General features: G+C 38.0%; 2 protein-coding genes across 3 annotated transcripts in view; both read left to right on the plus strand.

Moving 5' to 3' along the window:
• The window catches only part of CASP8AP2 (caspase 8 associated protein 2), a 28,997-nt gene extending 25,936 nt beyond the window's left edge, over positions 1 to 3,061 (plus strand). For both annotated transcript variants that reach the window (XM_012724313.1, XM_012724317.1), the window contains exons 9-10: positions 1,200 to 1,299; positions 1,796 to 3,061. In XM_012724313.1, the coding sequence (XP_012579767.1) occupies positions 1,200 to 1,299; positions 1,796 to 1,852 (157 nt within the window). In that variant the 3' untranslated portion in view covers positions 1,853 to 3,061. The remainder of the gene's footprint in view (positions 1 to 1,199; positions 1,300 to 1,795) is intronic.
• A 2,418-nt stretch (positions 3,062 to 5,479) lies between these two features.
• Positions 5,480 to 11,079, plus strand: GJA10 (gap junction protein, alpha 10, 62kDa). Its single transcript, XM_004695932.2, is given in 8 exon segments — positions 5,480 to 5,628; positions 9,216 to 9,321; positions 9,323 to 9,660; positions 9,662 to 9,741; positions 9,744 to 10,266; positions 10,268 to 10,603; positions 10,605 to 10,623; positions 10,981 to 11,079. Coding segments are annotated over 8 exon segments (1,650 nt in total).
• The last annotated feature ends 7,480 nt before the right edge of the window (positions 11,080 to 18,559 follow it).

Here is an 18,559-nt window from a genome sequence, read left to right on the forward strand (position 1 = left end):
CTCCGGGGCAGGCAGGGATCAAACTCATGTGGAAGTGACTTAAGCTTCTTAGTGCTGTGCTTTAATCCTCTGCGCCACCAGGGAGGGCCCCCTCTAACCCCTTAATGCGCTTTAACCCATTGCACCATCAGGGAGGGCCCTTTTTTAAGGAACTGATTTTTTTCATTTTTAAGGAACTGATTTGAACACATTTTAGAAAGGAGGGATGACAGGTGAAATCTGGCAAAAAGTGAGCATTTATAGTTTGTTTCCCCCTAAGTGAAAGCTTCAAAAAAGTTTTATGAACAAGTTGTACTTGTGACTTTGATGTGATTTTTTTAAGATATGCAGATTTAAAGGCCCCATTTCAGTAGTAAGGAAGGCTACAATTGTGAATCATTGTACTGGAGGTGCATGATTTCCAGACTTGATGAAATTACATGGTGAAGCTGAATTTTGTTGAAATTATGATCAATTCTGTCTGCTAGTATAGTCTGTGCTTTCATTTCAAATAACTTGGAGATGACAGTAAAATCTCAAGAGATTACAATAACACATAGTGGCCCAAACCATGTAGGAAAAGGAGAGGTCTAGGAATTAGATCTTGGTTCTATTTTACTTTTGGTTCTTGTGCTGCTTAAGTCAGTGATCATGGTTGGGCCCTAATTTTGAAAGTATTGCACACATTAAAGGTAAAATTAAAAGAAATGTGTGTGTGTGAGAATAATTTCGTTTAAAAGATAAATTACGGGCTCTCCCTGGTGGTGCAGCGTGTTAAAGCACAGCACTGAGACGCTAAAGCCACTTTAGCATGAGTTGGATCCCGCCCGGAGGTGATCCACGTAGTGTGGCAGATCTCTCCTGGCCCGCCCACTGTTCCCCTCAGCAGTGTATTTCTTCAGTTGGCCTGTTCTGCTCCCCACTCTGCCTCTGGTAAATCTTCTCATTGCTCCTGCACCTCTGGCCTGTACCCCAGTTCTGTATGCATAAATAAATAAATAAACCTTAAAAAAAAAAGATAAATTACTATACTTGTGAAAATTTGGGAAGTACATATGAGCTCAAAAATTAAATTCATAATCTTATATCTCAGAGATAGCCATTTTGTATGGTATTCATTTTCCTGTGGGTTTAAATAGGAATTCCTCCTCTTATTGGTGGGCATTAGTCATTTGAGATTTCTCTTACCTCTGCTTTAAGTCTTATTTTTACCCCTTCAGAAATGATGACCGGGAAATTCTACTGGAGTGTCAGAAAAGAGCACCGTCATCGAAAACATTTTCTTATTTAGCTGCCAAGTTGAATAAAAAGCCGTATCAGGTAACCACCCAATTTTTATACCTCAGTTTATAGGTATTACTACTCTAAATGCTATACTAAAGTTATTTAGGAATTAAAATTTAAATAATTAAATTGCAGATTTAATTTTTAACATGTTTAAAACATTAAGTATTTATTAGCCAATTTCTTTTATAAGTATGATGTTTCATGTAAGACTTAAAACCTTGGTAATTGTTGAAGAAGTTTAGAATGAGTCTAGTTTTTCTCTTTTATTACCAGTAAGTCCTCACTTATCAATGTTACAGTGAAACAGTGTTGAACAAACTAAAAAGTTATTCGTGGGTCTTCTGTATTTATTTTAAAGATTTATTTATGAGTATAAGTACTGGAGTATAGGCCAGAAGTGTGGGGAGTGAGAGGATTACTTTTCTAAATATATGTTATTGAAGATATCTCTGCCTAGTTTTGAAAATACTAATCACAGATAAGTATTGTTGAGATTTTTGTAATTTAACACTCATTTAAATTTTTTCAGGTCTCAGAAAGATTCCATCAACTAAAGGAGCTCTTTGAAAAGTCAAAATGCAGGTAGTTAATGGTTATACTACAGGAAATGAGTAAAGACTGTTAAATGTGTGACACTAACTGCAGTTAGTAATCAGTTAGCCGTTGAAGTTGCAGGTAATGGGTGAGAGGTATCCAGTTGTGTTGCTGCTTCAGTCACATATTGGAGCATGGTGGCTGGTTAAGGCTTCTAAGTTCACCTCATTCGCAGGGGTGTGCTCAGAGTGAAGCCAGCTGCAGCTCGGGTCAGCGTGGACCTCTCCTCAGCATTCTGATTGCTGATGGGTATAGGTGGAGGGGAATCCATTTGATGATTTACACTAAGTTTTTCTTAGGGGAAGAAAAACACTCTTGAATAGTGTATTTCCGAGCAAATGAAGTCTGTACAGTGATTGTTTAGTATTTTTCATGTTTTTAAATTAGGACTGCTGAAATACTTGAAAATACAAAGCATAACATAAACCTAAAATCCATTGTCATCTGAATAAATGATATGATTTACCAATGTAAATTTTTAATAATGTTCATTAGACTTGTTTCCTCAGCTTCTTTAGGCTTCATTTGCACAGGTTTGTTAAGACAACAGTGAAGGCAATAATACTCATCAAAGCTTTTTTTTTTTTTCTGTGAGACTGAATTTGCATATTTGCGATTTTTATGTAAGGAAAATGATAAAGATGTTTAACATATTGCCACTTTTCAATTGATTTGTAGTCATTACTATTTGCAGAACACCCCAATTTTTCTTTTTTAAACGAGCATACATGGCAAGTTTATTAAGAAAAGGAACACCCAAATTTTTAATGAAATTAGTGTTAAATCTGAGTAGAAACCAGATTTGGATATAGATTTCATTAAGAAAAGGTTCTAAATATTTTCAAGTTATAAATTTGTTTCTAATCCATAGCAAATTTCTGTCTTTGGATAATTGTTGATTTCAGTATTGTTTTAAAGGAGTTGGTTTCCCAATGACATCTTCAAAAGATAAGTTTACTATGAAGTTAAAAATTTATATAATTCAAAATGTAGCTTGAATAATGGGGAATCTGAAGAAAAAGCTTATTCTAAAGAACCTCAAAGCAAAACATGACCTGGTTATATAACTTAGGTTCTCTTGTAAAGATAATATATAGTCACAGAAGGATCAAACTTGGATCTGCAAGTGGTACTGATTAGTTTGATATTTCTAAATTCCATTACAAATTAATTTTTTCTTTTTTTATTTATAGTTTAAAAAACATTTTAAAAAAGATTTTATTTATTTATGCATACAGAACCTGGGTACAGGCCAGAGGTACAGGGGTGCCCATTCAGTAGAGACATAATGGGGAGCAGAACAGGCAGATTGATGAAGTACATTGCTGAGGGGAGCAGTGAGAGAGAGGAGAGGTCTGCTGTGCCATGTGGGTCACCTCCCCAGCTGGGGATTGGACTTGTGCTGAAGCAGCTACGACCAGCTGCAACTGCTGTGCCATGAGGGAGGGCCCCTACAGTTTAAAGTTTTTTAATATATTTGATACTTGAAATCTTACTTGTTTGCATGACAGCATAAGTAATGGGCAGTTTATTTCTAGATTGTCTCTTAACTGATTTTTCCCTTCCAAGTACTATAGTCTGATGATATTATTGATTAAGTTACCAAACTGATTTTGTAAAAAACTTGATCCTCTAATATCAGTTTTATCAAAGTAGACCTCATTTAAAAGAAAAACAGTTTATGATTCAAAAGAAAAACAGTTTATGAACTGTTAAAATAGTATCATAACTTTAGCATTTTCTTACGTTACAGATGAGTTGCTGAATTACTTGGAGTCTTAATTGATATCATATATGACACAGAAGTTTGGACTTCCTCATGTTTTAAATGGGGAAGTAGAGGGCAGCTTTATGACATATTTGATTACCAGCAAATAACCTACATTTGCTACTATTTGCTGACTCTTTAATCTCAAGTCAGCATGTTCAGCATATCAGTCTGGTCAAGATATTTATTTTTAAACAGGTTAGGATTTGTTATTAAGATAAAAGCAACAATATAGTATTGAACCCTTAGTTTTGTATTTCAAAGAAATGCCTTTCTTTTCTACATTTTTAAAAATAGTTTTGTAACATTCAACGTAACAATTACTTACTTGGTTTCATCCATTTTTATTTGCTTTTCTAATTGCCTTATTTTGGCAAATTGTAAAATAATTTAAATATTGTAATTGTAAATATGTCTAATTATGATGTAAAATACTTTGTGTATGTGTATTTGTGTGTATGTACACACATAAATGACTTTGCTTAACCAAGGATTTTTTTTTATCTGTATAAACACTTTTGTATAAAGTTTGCTTTCATTACCAGTAATGTATGAATAAAACCATGTGAAGTTCTATTACATTATGATTAGAATGTTTCTTTTAGTGTATATAGATAATAGTTATTTAAAAAGGAGGTAAAACTCCCGGGGGACATAAGGGTTTACTCAAAAGTTGTTTTTGGTGTGTTTGTGTGTGTGAGAGATAAGGGAAGTGGGGAAGCTGAATGGGGGATAGAGAGAGAGAGAGGCTCTGTGTCTATGAAGAGGTTCATCAGAGAAAACCAGTTGCTTTTGCCTGCTTTCTCAGAGCAGGTACAGACCTCTGCTGCAGGTGTCCTCACAGATATTATCAGTCCACCACAAAAGCCTTTGGGTGAAGTTTTGGGGAAAGCAAGTAAGGATTGGCTAGATTGCTTTATTTATTCACTCTTCCCACACCAGACTCATGGGACTAGTGGATTTTGATATAGGCTCTGGACTCTAGGAAATGCCTTAGCAAATACCCTGATATCAGGATTGTTTGGGAGATTACATATTGAAGTAATTAGCTATAGTTTCATACATGTGCCTGATCACCATAGGGCTTATTTCTTTCTGAACATCCAACATAGGTGGGAAGGTTGATTCTAAACTCTTTCCCAGTGTATACTATCACTCAGAAGAGCTCATACTACCATGTGAAAGAGTGTACAAGGCAAAGCATTGTGGTAGAACTAAGATATACCACTGGTTTAAAAGAAAACAGACTGGATTACCTAACACCATCAGACTATAAAACAAAGCCAGTAAAGGGAAGATTTTAGCAATGTAATAACAAGAATTAGGATAATGACCCAAGTAGAAATATAAAAGCATGTTTAGAATGAAATACAATAGAGTAAAAAAAAAATGCTGAAGAATGAATGGTAAAATCAAATTGTGAAAACCTTCCAGTGCATCAAAATATGTAAAGCGACTATTAATAAACCTGAAAACAGACATCAACACAGTAGTAGGGTGTTTTTTTTTTATTTTACAAAAGTTTATTTTTACATCATTTTGTACATTTTTTTTTTCAATTTCAGTTGTGTAGTATGGTATTTTAACACCCATTTTAAACCAATAGACAGATCAACCAGATAAAATCAACAACCTTAAGTGAGGAATTAGACCAGATGAGCTTAATTGACTGTTACAAGGCAGTGACTATGCCTTATAAAAGCGAAATACATGTTCTAGTTGCACATGGAGCTTTCTTGATAAAGGCTATATGTTGGGTCACAAAATGTGTTATAAGTTCAAGAAGATTGAAATAATATCAAGTATCTTCAGAAATCAACTACAAAAAGACAGTGGGAAAAACCCTCAAGTATGTGGAGACTAAACAGTATACTACTGAACTACTGTTGGGTTCGTGAAGAAATTGAGAAGTACCTACAGATAGACAAAAATGGAGACATGACTTCAGAAGCTATGGGATCTTACAAAAGCAGTACTAAAGGGAAGTTTCTAGCAACACAGTAAGAAATAAAGGTCTCAAAGAACTAGAAAAAAGAACAAATGAAATCAAATGTCACTAGAGGGAAGGAAATAAACAGCAGAAGTAAATAGAAATCAAGCACAGTTCAAAAGATCAGTGAAGCCAAAATCTGGCTCTTTGAAAAGATAAAATAGACCACTAGCAAGGCTCATTAAAAATAAACCCTAAAATTCTAGTACATAGAGTGAGTAATGAGAAAAGAGGAGCCATCACAAATACAGAGGATCTTAAGATACTAGTTTAATAGTTTTATGCAAACAAATTGGAAAATCTAGAAGAAATGGACAAATCTTTAGAATCATAAAACCTCCCAAGGTTGTAGCAGGAAGAAATAGAAAATGTGAACAAACCAGTTCAAGCAAGAATATTGAAACAATAATTAAAATTCTCTCATAAAACAATAAAACAAAAGCCCAGGACCAATGGTTACACTAGTAATTTCCACCAAACCTTTAAAGATCAAATAACTGTCCTCAAACTTAACAAAATTGAGTAAGAGAGAATACCTGCAAAAACATGAGATCAACATTTGCTATCAAAAGCAACAAGAGTATCACACACACAGCTAAGACCAATATCCCTGATGAACATGGATACTGAAATCCTCAACAAAATTTGCAAACTGAATTCAATAATATAAGTAAATCATGTCCTCATGACCTAGTGTAATACATTGTTGCAAAGATCCTCAAATTAATGCAAATTATTTGAACTTGAAGAGGATGTTCTAGGAGCTCTGATCTATAGTTGGTAGGTTGGGTTACAAGCACAGCTAACACTCTGGGCTTGTGTATGTGGAGCACCTGAAGTCTGAGGAGGGTGTCGTTTGAACCTCCAAATTAGCTGGTTGTTCAGATTCTCAGGTGGCAACATCTGAAATGGAAGGTGAATTTGGGGAAAAGCCCTTAACTTGTGGAATCTGACACTCTTCTGATAGATAGTGTCAGAATATAGTTGAATACTTGGACAGTCTGTTGGTGTCTGGAAATTGTTGGCATGGGGAAGCCTCTACATGCTCATTGGAATTGGTGTCAGGTTATCTTAAATACCTCTCTTGAGGCAACTACTGTTAAGAGTTTTTTGTGTGCTCATTTGAGTTATTCTACACATGAAAGTTTTAATGCTGATTAAATGTTTAAGGATATTAGATGAATTGTTTGGCAGGTGAATTTAGAATAAAATGTCAAGGACTTTCTTGGACAGTATACCCAATACTGTACATATACATATTAATGTATCATAAATTTTCAAGTTTTTTTTTAGTCAATTCTGACAGTTGGTTCTGAGGCTGGTCTAGTAAGTAGTGAAAATTTAACCTTAGCTGTTTACTTTTTATCTTTAAAACTATATATCAGAAAGTAGGATAGGCAGGTGATACTAACAGGCCATCAACAATTTTATGTAATTTCTATATATTTTTATGGACAAGAGAAGACTTAGAAATCTATTTAGGAGCCATGTTTTTTTTTTTTTTTTTTAAAGATACAAGAAGTGGGGTGTAGGCTAGAGGTGCAGGAGGTGAGAGGATTTACCAGAGATGAAGTAGAGAGCAGAATAGGCTCATCTATTGAAATACACTATTGAGAGCAGTGGGCAAGACCAGAGAGGTCTGCTGTGTCTTGTTGCTTAGCTCCCTGGCTGGGGATCAAACTCATGCTACAGTGACTGGTGATAGCTTGATAGCGCTGAGACTTTAACTCCTGTGCCACCAGGGAGGTCCCAACTTTCATATTCTTTACAGAAATGTATTTTTTTCTCCTGAGCTATCTATTTCATCCTAACAGAATAAAATAATCTATAGGTAAGCACAGCCCCCTCTCTTGGTTCTAAAATTGCTTAGTCTCTGAGATGTTTCTCCTTTTAGCATGACTGTTCACATTTTGATGTAGCCAGACATATCCCAAGCAGCTTTGATGAAACTGGACATGACCATTGATCTGTGAGCATAGATTGCTAGAGCAATGAGTTGAATGTAAAAAACTCAAGCTAAAACCACTTACATTCATCCACAAAAAAGAAAATTCTCACTTGTTTCACTTTTCATTTCCATATACCAAGATGAGCCCAGCTTGTTGTAAATTAGAAAAAAAATATTGCAAGAGGATTGCAAAGTACCAAAAGGACACTTAGAACTTTGGGGGAAGAGTAGCTTACATTCCATTGATTAAAATTACTGTGGTAATTCTGAACTGGGCTTCTAATCAGTGGATCAGGGTCTGTATTTGCAACCAGCAGCAGTTGTTTTCGCTAATTAGTCATACATAGTCCAAATTTAAGGTTCTTTGAGCTCACTTGTGATTTTTTTTGTTTGTGTGTCCACCAATAAGATAAGTAGCAAATGTGTGAGCTTTTTATTTTAAAATAAGAAATAATAGGAAATTCTTATGGGATAGAAAAATAAAGTTAAGAGCTACCACTTTTTAAATCAGAGAAGTTGAATTAATATTTAATAATAGAATTCAGAGTATTTTTTTTTTTTTCAGGATGTCAAGCTCTTTATTTTCAGTTAAAGGGTACACAGAATGGGACGCGGAAGATTTTTTTTTTTTTCACATTTTTTTTTCATCTCAATTGTAATCCCCACGGGTTTCCCATCACCAAATCACCCCTGTGCCACCACCATAGTCCCGTGCATTTCCCTCCTTTCCCCCGCCCCCCCGTTGAATTCAGAGTATTTTTAATTCAGAGTATTTTTAAGACATAGTCTTTCAATGGTAAATTATTTTTGGGAAACAGGAATGCTTGTCTAAAGGTTCTTGCTCTTGCATGTTAATCATGATTATATTTTCATGTAGCCTGGTTTCCTTGAATTGCTATAGTGATCTACAAGCCTTAAAGGGATAATGGCAGAAAGAAATTTTAAATACTTTAGGATTGCCAAATGGAGACTAAATTAATTAAATGAATTGGCTTTCCTACTTGAAGATTTTTACATAAAATGGAAGCTTTGGATTTTTTAATTCTTTCATGATTATTCCAATGATAAGAATCAAGAAACCAAAATTTGAAAGACAATTCAATAGAATATTACTTATTGATATTTTTCTGTATGCAAAAACCAAAATGCTATAGAAAGTTTCTATCTGCAAAGTGTGTATCTTACCAGGAGGGTGACTCATTTTAGGCAAATGCCAATGAGTGGTATAAATAACGTGGGAACTCAGGAATGGAAACTTATCACTCACTTTGACTTGGGATGTCTATGGAAAACTTTCAGAAGGAGTTGACAATTATTTAAGATAATGTAGGAGGATGATCTAAATGGGAATGTAAATGGGATGACTCAAATGGGTAGAAAAGTCAAATTGTAGAATGGAATACATAGTAAATATATGGAGGGCAGTGACTACTAGAATGATAAAACTACTTTTGTGTGGGAAAGAAGATGAGGGCAGGAAGAAAATACGGTCAAATTGTGGAGAGTTGTTTGTGTTTTCTTCAAAACCTGATATTCCTTGGAAACGTATTACATCAAGAATGAACCATAAATATTAGGGGGATTGATGAGCCTGTAATTTTACACATTATATTGATAGGTGCTATTAACCTGTTTTCTATGTATTTCAGATATTATCCTCTTACCACAGGGGATTGGAATTTATTGGGTGGCATCCTAGAGGAAGTTCACTCCCATTCAACTATAGTGGGGAAAATGTGGCTTACTATCCTCTTCCATTTTTCGAATGTTGATAGTTGGTGTGGCTGCTGAAGATGTGTGGGATGATGAACAATCAGCCTTTGCCTGCAATACCCAGCAACCAGGTTGCAGCAATGTCTGTTATGATGCTTTCCCTATTTCTTTGATCAAGTTCTGGGTTTTACAGATTATATTTGTGTCTTCTCCCTCCCTGATGTATATGAGGCATGCACTTTATAGACTTAGGGCTTTTGAAAAGGAGAGGCAGAGAAAGAAGTCACATCTTAGAGCCCACATGGAGAATCCAAAACTTGAATTGGAGGAACAACAAAGGATAGATAGAGAACTGCGAATGTTAGAGGAACACAAGAGGATCCAGAGTCCCTCTGAAAGGATGTTTAGTGCATACTTACGTTTTACATATTTTGACCAGCTCTGTCCTAGAAGTAGGGTTCAGGATATTCTTTATGGGTTTCAAATGTGTTCCCTTTACAAATGCACTCAATCTCCTTGCCCCAATTCAGTGGATTGCTTTGTATTAAGGTCCACAGAAAAAACCATTTTCATGACCTTTATGCACAGCATTGCTACCATCTCTTTGTTCAATGTTTTAGAAATATTTCATCTGGCAATCAAGAAAATCATAAGGGCAGTTCATGAGAAATCCAGCAGTGAGGGCACTGACTCCGAAAAGTACCCTCCATTTCATTCTGAAAAACTTTCAGTGGCCCAGCAGTTTAAGATTTGCTCTCCATTGCCTGAAAGAACTTCTCTACTTCAAGCAAACTATCAGCAGCAAACCATCCAAGTCAATATGTCAAAGTCTGAAAATCCCACAGCCCCGGCACCTTGAGGTAGGTAGACCCGTGTCAACAATGAGTGGGCTGAGGGGAATCAGCACAGCGGACAGCTCCATGTCCACAGCCCATGTCCCTGGTTTGCTGCTACTAAAATTCAGCACCCTGGACAGCAACCACAGCACATCATTCCCTCTTTGCCTACAAAATACAACCTTCCAGTCCTGGCTAGGTACAATAAGGGCTCCTAGATTCTGCCCATCCTATGCAGCAGGAATCTGGGAGCAGTCTCAGGACCAGCAACTTTCAGAGGACCCTCTTACAGATTTGCATCTACAATCTGTAAAGACAGCAATAGCAGTATGAGGGAGAGGGGTCTGGACAGACAGAGCTTACTCTGCCAATTGCAAGGCTAGCTTTCTATCCAGGAGGAAGCTGTACAGTGATTCGGGAAGCCCAGGTTCTCAGAATTGCTCTTTCTTGGAATTTCTACATCAAGAAAACAGCTCTTCACTTCTGCCTTGGACATAGAACATCGGTGGTGAGTAAGACAGGCAGACTGACTGGAAATATGGCTATGAGAGGTGTGTGTCTTGAGAGAGAGGAAGAGGAGAAGAGGAGGTGAATTTATGGAAAGTTAATTGCATTCATTCAATACATTCATTTAAATCTAACTCAAATTTCATAACTTTGTTTGTCTTATAAGTGCTAGATGTGTAAGTGCATAAAATACAGTCTTATCAAAGAACTCAAAGTCTAGATGCGAAGTTAGGGAAGCAAATGTAAATGTGATCAAGCTTAAGGCACTAAGTTAGTGTGAATAGGGGGAAAAAGAGACAGTGGTTGAATTATGTAACTTAAAAGGTATAGTGATTTTCTCCCCCTCCCCCCCCCCCAGAACTGGGAAGACTGGGTACAAAGAAGAAGGTCATCCCAGAAAGTGAAGAAGTACAAAGACAGATCTTTTACAGCAGAGTTCCTGGGGACTCAGGTTTGACTACAGCACAGGGTGGTAAGAGGACTCTGAAAGAGGAAGGCTGGAGGAGGACATGGGTACCTGTGGGGACACAGTGGAGGACTGTCAGGGGACCTGTAGCAGAGATCAGTGTTGTACTTTAGAAAGCTCTTTCTGTTACATTGTGGAAGAAAGACTAGACATTCACTTGTAACCTTGAATTACCCTGGTCTCACCAAAGAAAGAGTGTGCTCCATTGCTTTAATGTACTGGCATTTAAAAGTCATATATAAACATTTGGTGATATATTTCACAAAGACTAAAATCAATATTGTATTGATTTTAATTCTGTTCTCTGAAAAGTCACTATGGAATAAACATTCCTTGGCCATTATAGACATAATGGATGTTTACTGTAGATTCTTATCAATCATGGGGGTGGGTGGGGAGACAAGGTATTGGTATTGCCCCTAATAGTTTTTTTTTTTTCCCATGAAAGAGATCACCTCCATCCTCAAATTTAGTGGAGGAACTTCTTAGTTGAGTTCAGTTGGTTGAATTCACACATTTATTGTTCCTTTTGTTTCATTCTTTGTTAATTATTGAATGATACCCTTTACCCCAGTTTCATATCTGCTACAGGTTTAGCTATAATGTGTGACTGCACTAAAGCCATATCTTGAATAGCAATCAGCCTACCTGGATTTTTCCCCTAAAGTGTTTGTCTCAAACTAATACTTATTTGTCAATTACCAACCATCTACCCAGGTGACCATGTTTAGAATTAATATATAAGTACTTGGGACTATGCCAAACTAGAGCAGGGTCTCAATCTCCGAGCCATTTAGGTGCTTTAAAAAAATCTTTATGCCTTAAAATACCTAGAAGCAAAGATGGTCAAACACTACACGACATACACTTCAGCGACATCTTTAAAGACAGATCACCCAACGCCACAATAGCGAAGGCAAAGATAAATAGATGGGACTACATCAAGTTAAAGAGCTTCTGTACAGCAAAAGAGACATTACTAAAAACAAACAGACAGATCGCTAATTGGGAAAACATTTTCTCACACAAAAGTAGCGATAAAGGACTGATCACAAAAATATATGGAGAACTGATGAAACTCAACAAAAATAAACAACCCTATCAAAAATTGGGCAGTAGAGCTAAAAAGACACTTCTCCAAAGAGGAAATGCAGATGGCCAACAGGCATATGAAAAAATGTTCAACATCACTCGTAATAAGGGAGATGCAAATTAAAACCACAATGAGATACCACCTCACCCCAGTGAGAATGGCACATCTTCAAAAAACTAGCAACAACAAATGTTGGTGAGCATGTGGTGAAAAAGGAACTCTCCTGCACTGCTGGTGGGAATGCAAACTAGTACAACCACTATGGAAAACTGTTTGGAGGTTCCTCAAACTGCTAAACATGGAGCTTCCTTACCACCCAGCAATCCCACTCCTAGGTATCTACCCAAAAGAAACAAAAATACTGATTGAAAAAGATACTTGTACCCCGATGTTTATTGCTGCTTTATTTACAATTGGAAAAACATGGAAGCAGCCCAAATGCCCAAAAGTAGATGACTGGATTAGAAAGATGTGGTACATATATACAATGGAATATTACTCAGCAACCAAAAAAGAGAAACACATGTCTTTTGCAGCAACTTGGATGGAGCTGGAAAAGATCATGCTTAGTGAGATAAGCCAGAAAGAGAAAGAAAAATACCGGATGGTTTCACTCATAGCAGGAGTATAATGGACCAGGTGGAAAATAACAAAAATAATGAACAACCATATACCAGAGACATTTTGTGGGGGTGGAGTGGGCAATGGGATCAAAAACGGGGTGGGGGGAGGAAAATGCACGGGATTATGGTGATGGCACATGGGTGACTTGGTGATGGGAAACCCGCGGGGATTACAATTGAGATGGAAAAAAAATGTACAAAATGATGTAAAAAAAAACTTTTGTAATAAAAAAAAAGTCTTTATGCCTAGGAGCCATACATTTCCAATTAAATTAGTTTCTGGGGATGTGATACACATGGCTGTATTTTTAAAACTTCCATCCATGGTGATTGCAATGTGCAGTTAGGGCTGAGGATCACCCTATTTTTTTTAAGATTTTACTTTTATTTTTTATACATACAAGAGCCGGGGTGCAGGCCAGATGTATGTGTGTAGGGTTGAGATGATTCACCAGAGATAGAGTGGGAAGCAGAACAGGCAGATCTAATGGAACACACTGCTGAGGAGAGCAGCAGGCAGGTCAGGAGAGGTCTGCTGTACCATGTAGGTCACCTCCCTGGCTGTGATTGAACCCATGTTGTAGTGGCTGTGGATAGCTTCATAGTGCTGAGACTTAACTCCTTTACCTTTGTCAACTTAAATGAAGAAAGATCTGTGGGAGCCAACTCCTCAGAGATTCCAAGGCTTTTTTTAGGGTGCTTCCATCAAGACTAACCTCCACAGGAGATCCTACCTCAGTCCCTATTGGGACTGAGGATGGCTTCTCATTCTTCCTTTTGGTCACAATACCTGTGGCAAATTCACTGCTCAGTTAAAGAGGAATAGTGCACCCTCAGAGAAAGTCTAGATGCAAGGACTGCATCACCCAGAGGAGGGGACAACTAGGATATGTCTACCTTTCCTCAGCCCAGCAGCTTAGCAAGACCTATTGCTGAGAGCACCCTAGGTCTGTGTTGGCAGCAGCAACAGTAGTTTGTTCCTGAACATGGGTCCAGAGCAAACTGGGAGCTTTGTCTTCAGATTAGGCTCAGATCTGCTCCCTCTCTGTAAACGAGATATTAATGCAAATACTTCTTTCTCTTCCTCTCATCAGTTTACTTCTTTGGGATAAGCCACCTGAATTTTCATTCATAAATTCCAGACGTAAAATATTGATTCAAACACTGGCATCACATGCTTTTACCTTATTCTGTTTGGATCATGCCTTGTCTGTGGTGATGCCATGGGTTGACAGCAACGCAGCAGGGCCTCAGTCTGGGCTTCCAGGACTGGTCTGTATCTCTCAGCCTCCTGCTGTCCTCTCTGTGGCACTGCGCAATCCAGGTTTATCAGCAAGCATTGAACACTTCTGTGGGACACAACTTCCTTCTATGTCAAATCATGAATGTCGTCCTTCCCATGAGCACAAGCGTCAGGATTGAAGGTGCAAACGACAATCAGTTACAAATGCCCAGGTTTTCCTACAGAGAATGTGGAACCCTGACCCGCCTGTTTCTGCCTTGAATGAATTAGTTGCACACCAACAGGTTCTGCTTTCCCTCTCACGTGCAGTTATGTCATGTTTTTCAGAATAGGGCACATTTGCCAATCAATCATATGCTCCCTGGAAGCTGCTCTCTTTACTCAGCAGTGTGGCCCTGGTGACTTGCTGGAGGGAGTGGAATTCAGCTTTTCATGCAATTTTCCCATCTGGCAGATGGGGTGTGGTCATACACTTACTGAAACTTGGCAGGATCTTGCGCGCCTGACCTCATCCACATTTGTTACCTGTAGCGTTGCTGACAACCTGGCCAGACCTCCTGCTCTCAGGTCTGGTGTTACTCGTGGTCCTCCAGTCTGCCCAGCATGCAATATGTGGATTCAACCTCAACATCAAAATCTAAGACTCATGTAACTCTTCACTGTATTCATGCCCTAAACACAATTCTGAACTCCTTTCCCTGCAATTCATCATATTGTACCGTGGTGTGGTTTGATGTCTCCCTGCCTTCATTTTTTGTTTTAAATTAAAACTTTTATTTGGAAATAGCATGTAGCACTGTATGCCATTGTGTAAGAACCTTTCACTTTGTTCCCCCCGGTGGTGATATTCTATGTGGCTCTCTAGCACAATATCAAAACCCAGATACTTGTTTTAATGGCTTTCATCTATTCATAGGAACTAGGGCATTTTTAAATTTAGAGGTGTCACATTAGCATTGTTAACTATTTTAGATTTCTGATATGACTGATCAGTAATAGGTAAGGATTCAAGCTACATGAATGGACAGACACAGCCTTTCTGGGAGAAAAGACTTCCTAAGGCTTCCAGCTCTGTCATGTGCAACACAGGGATCAAAGGCAGAGGAATCCGTTTACAATGCATAATGATATGTCTTTATTTCATCAACAGAAATGGTGTCTAGACAAAATTCAGTTAACACTAGCAATTCAATTGAGTGAAAATTGTTTTTTGCACAATAGTGTATTTACAATGAGTAAATGAAATTTCAATTCATTAGTTCGTAGCAATGCTTTTTTTTTCCCCAAAAAGGTAAAAATTCTTAGTTACAGAGAATAAGCATCAACAGCCATTTCATTTTACAAGAAAAACCACAAGGAAAACCACAGTCACTTAGAAAAAAAAGACAAGCCTAAGAACTAGTACAATAAAATGATGCATTGAATTAAGTTACATTAATCGCATAGAATCTGTGTAAAAAGTATGTAGAAAAACACCTGATGTAACCTGTTACAGTCGTTGACCAGTTATGAGAGGTACAGAGGGTTATACAGGTAGATATGTGTGAAAACTGTCCGTATTGTTCGACCTGGGGAGGAAGAGGAGAGGGGCTGCCGCCCCTTGCATACACTGAGAAGACCCTGTTTTGAATATGGCCTCTGGAGTTTGTAAGGCATATATTAGAGGTGCACTTGCATCAGACTGGTTCTGGAACAAATTTTACAGGCCCTTCTGGCCTTACAGGCAAAAGCTGGTACTTGCCATAAATGGCTCACGGTGTCTAACCAGCACCCAGAGCTCCCAAATGCATTTGGAATCTTCCTGCTCACTCATAAGAAAGGGCAGGTCTTTGATGTGTGAATAAAAAGAGTGTAAACAGGCATCCCAGCATTCACACATGAAAATGCACTGTGAGGAGTCAAGTGGAGGTCACCCTCTGCCTCCATTGTTTTGGTAGAAGACTTAGCATCAATCTGTGGGAAACGCCCTTTTTGACCAAGTCCTTTTACTATCTCCTGATACACATGTCTGATCACCCTGATGGAACATTTGGCACTGAATGCGAATCTACCTGAAATAATGTTCTTGGTGCACTTCTGCTTCTTAAGGAGGGCCACTGTTTTATCTGAGGTCAATAAACTGGAATGAAAAATGAAAGTCAGAGTTTATCCATTGCTTGATAGTGAAATGCACACACCACATCACCATGTTGTCAAAGCTACAAAAGTGGGCCACTGCAACCCAGTGAATATTCTTCACAAAATGGCAGCATCATTTTCATATTACAATTAAAATGTACTGATAGTCATTTGATATAAATATTTTCTCCCAGGATGGAGTGTAGGAAAATACTATACACTTACTTTGCTTTGCAAGAAATATTTTTGCACCGTCAGTTGAATAATTTAGCCTCAATCTGCCACAATAGATCTTTTCTATGTACAAATACTATTGGTGTACAGATATATTCTATTCTGCAGCATCAGTCTTTGATGCTTGGGTCTTGAGTTGGCTTGGGCAATACTAGAAACATACAGCTTGGACACAAAATGTACACAGACGTCCTGCATAGATCCCAACTCCACACAGGGCATTGCACCGGGACAGACTCACCAGAAACAGAACCTACAACACAATCCTCAATCTTGAGAAGGAACACTATCGCATACTACAGTGAACAACAGTTTCATTAAAAAAAAAATGTTGCTTAATCTATTTAAAGGATTTGAGGGCAAAACTTGCATTCCTGCTCCTATCTATATCTATGACTCCTCCTAAACTGTAAAGTAAAGCAATTTGAAGTCACTTATTAAGCAGCAACTAGTTTAAATGGGGTAGAATGTATAGAACTAGGGAGTTAGGGATTTGAAAGAGTTTTGCAGACTTTTACTCATTTCAAGAGGATTATGCTACTTCATAGCATTTGGAGCAGCTTGTAGAGGCAGGATTTTGTGGCTTCCTAAAAGGCTTATCATTTTCAAACCACAGTTTCTTCGTTTTATTTAATGGCAGTCAAAGCATCAGAAGAGAAAGTGTAGGTTTAGATCTCCTAACAAAAGCACTGAACTTCACCTAACATCCACTTGATTTTTAGCAGTCCTCTCATGCCTGTCCTGTAGCTGGTCCCTGCCCTCCTTTTTTAAGAAGTGGCAGTTGGCATACCAATCACTAGCCTCTTTTACTTCCTTAGGAAAGCAATACAAGGATTAAATCCAGAATTATAGTGCATCTTAAAAGCAGCATACCTTTAGAAAGACAATTAATAAATTACTTGTATAATATACAAAATAATGTTTTCTACTGCAGCATCACCTCTGACGCCTGAGTCATTGTTAGGGAACTGGGAAGAGAAATAGCAGGATGGCCTACTAATTTTGCTAGCTTTTTTTTTTTTTTTTTCAGTTTTGTAGCTGTTTTGTTCCAGAATCAGTGTGTTAATGAAGCTCGATTTTATTCAAGGCACCCCCAGATAACGCAGAGAAAAGAACACATACAACAAAGCACTCACCTGCCCAAAGTCTGACCAACCTGAATGAAGTGAGGTTGTCTGGAAACAAGTAGAACAAAGGTAGAACCAAGGGGAGAACTAGATTCAGGCCATGTCAACGACTCATGAGGTTGCACTGTGCCCACCTTCACACCCAGGCTTTTCCCTCAAACAGCCTGACACAGGGATCCTTCCAAACGTTCCTTCACTAGAGAGGCCCCTATTTTTCTAAGGAAGGACCCTTAAACACACAGTTAAATGTCATCCCACTCTGCAAACACTACTCCTTGCTGTTGACTAATTTTTCTTACCCAAAAAAGACATGGGCCTCACCCAGGTGTTCCAGAGAACTGGTTTTAAAAATTCCACTTGAGGCAATTTGGAGTCTGGTCCCAGCTAGTTCTCCCTTTGACTCAACCCAGGAGTAACTTTGACAAACACATGGTTCAAAGAAATAAAGAACACAGATATGTCACAGAAACAATTGCACAAAGCCAGTCACTGTTCTGGATGGATAGTGAGCAACATAATAGCAACTTGTTAAATATCTCTAAGAAATCGAAAGAGTTTTTCTGAGCACTATTTTTAACCAGTTCCCATGGCAGGGTTTTGGTTGGGGAAGGAAGAAAATTGAGGAGGAGGAGTTAAGGGTGGAAAGAAACAGAGCCCCCGCTTCACCCAGAAATGGCTGCCACACAGGTGTGCGTGCACCAAACCATGGAAACAGGAGAAGGATGGAATGTGGTCAAGACTACCAGTTGCACATGAGTTGTTACCAGGATAAATCATGCCAACGAGCTGGTTTGGACCTGGTTATGACACAAGCAGAAAACATTCCTTTTTTAAAAGAAGAGGAGGTCACTTAAAAAAGGCAACGCGAGTTGAAAAACAAAATACTGCTGGCTAAATCCTCTACCATGACATACACCTGTGATGGATCACGTGATTCACATTGAGTTCAAATCCTAGCTATCACCAGTTTTCCACAAAGGCAAACCTCACGGTGAAGCAAGAACTGTTCTACTAGGCCAAGAAATTCCAACAA

This window comes from Condylura cristata, unplaced genomic scaffold (assembly GCF_000260355.1).
Source record: "Condylura cristata isolate star-nosed mole 26May11 unplaced genomic scaffold, ConCri1.0 scaffold00001, whole genome shotgun sequence".
NCBI classification, from domain to species: Eukaryota; Metazoa; Chordata; class Mammalia; order Eulipotyphla; family Talpidae; genus Condylura; species Condylura cristata.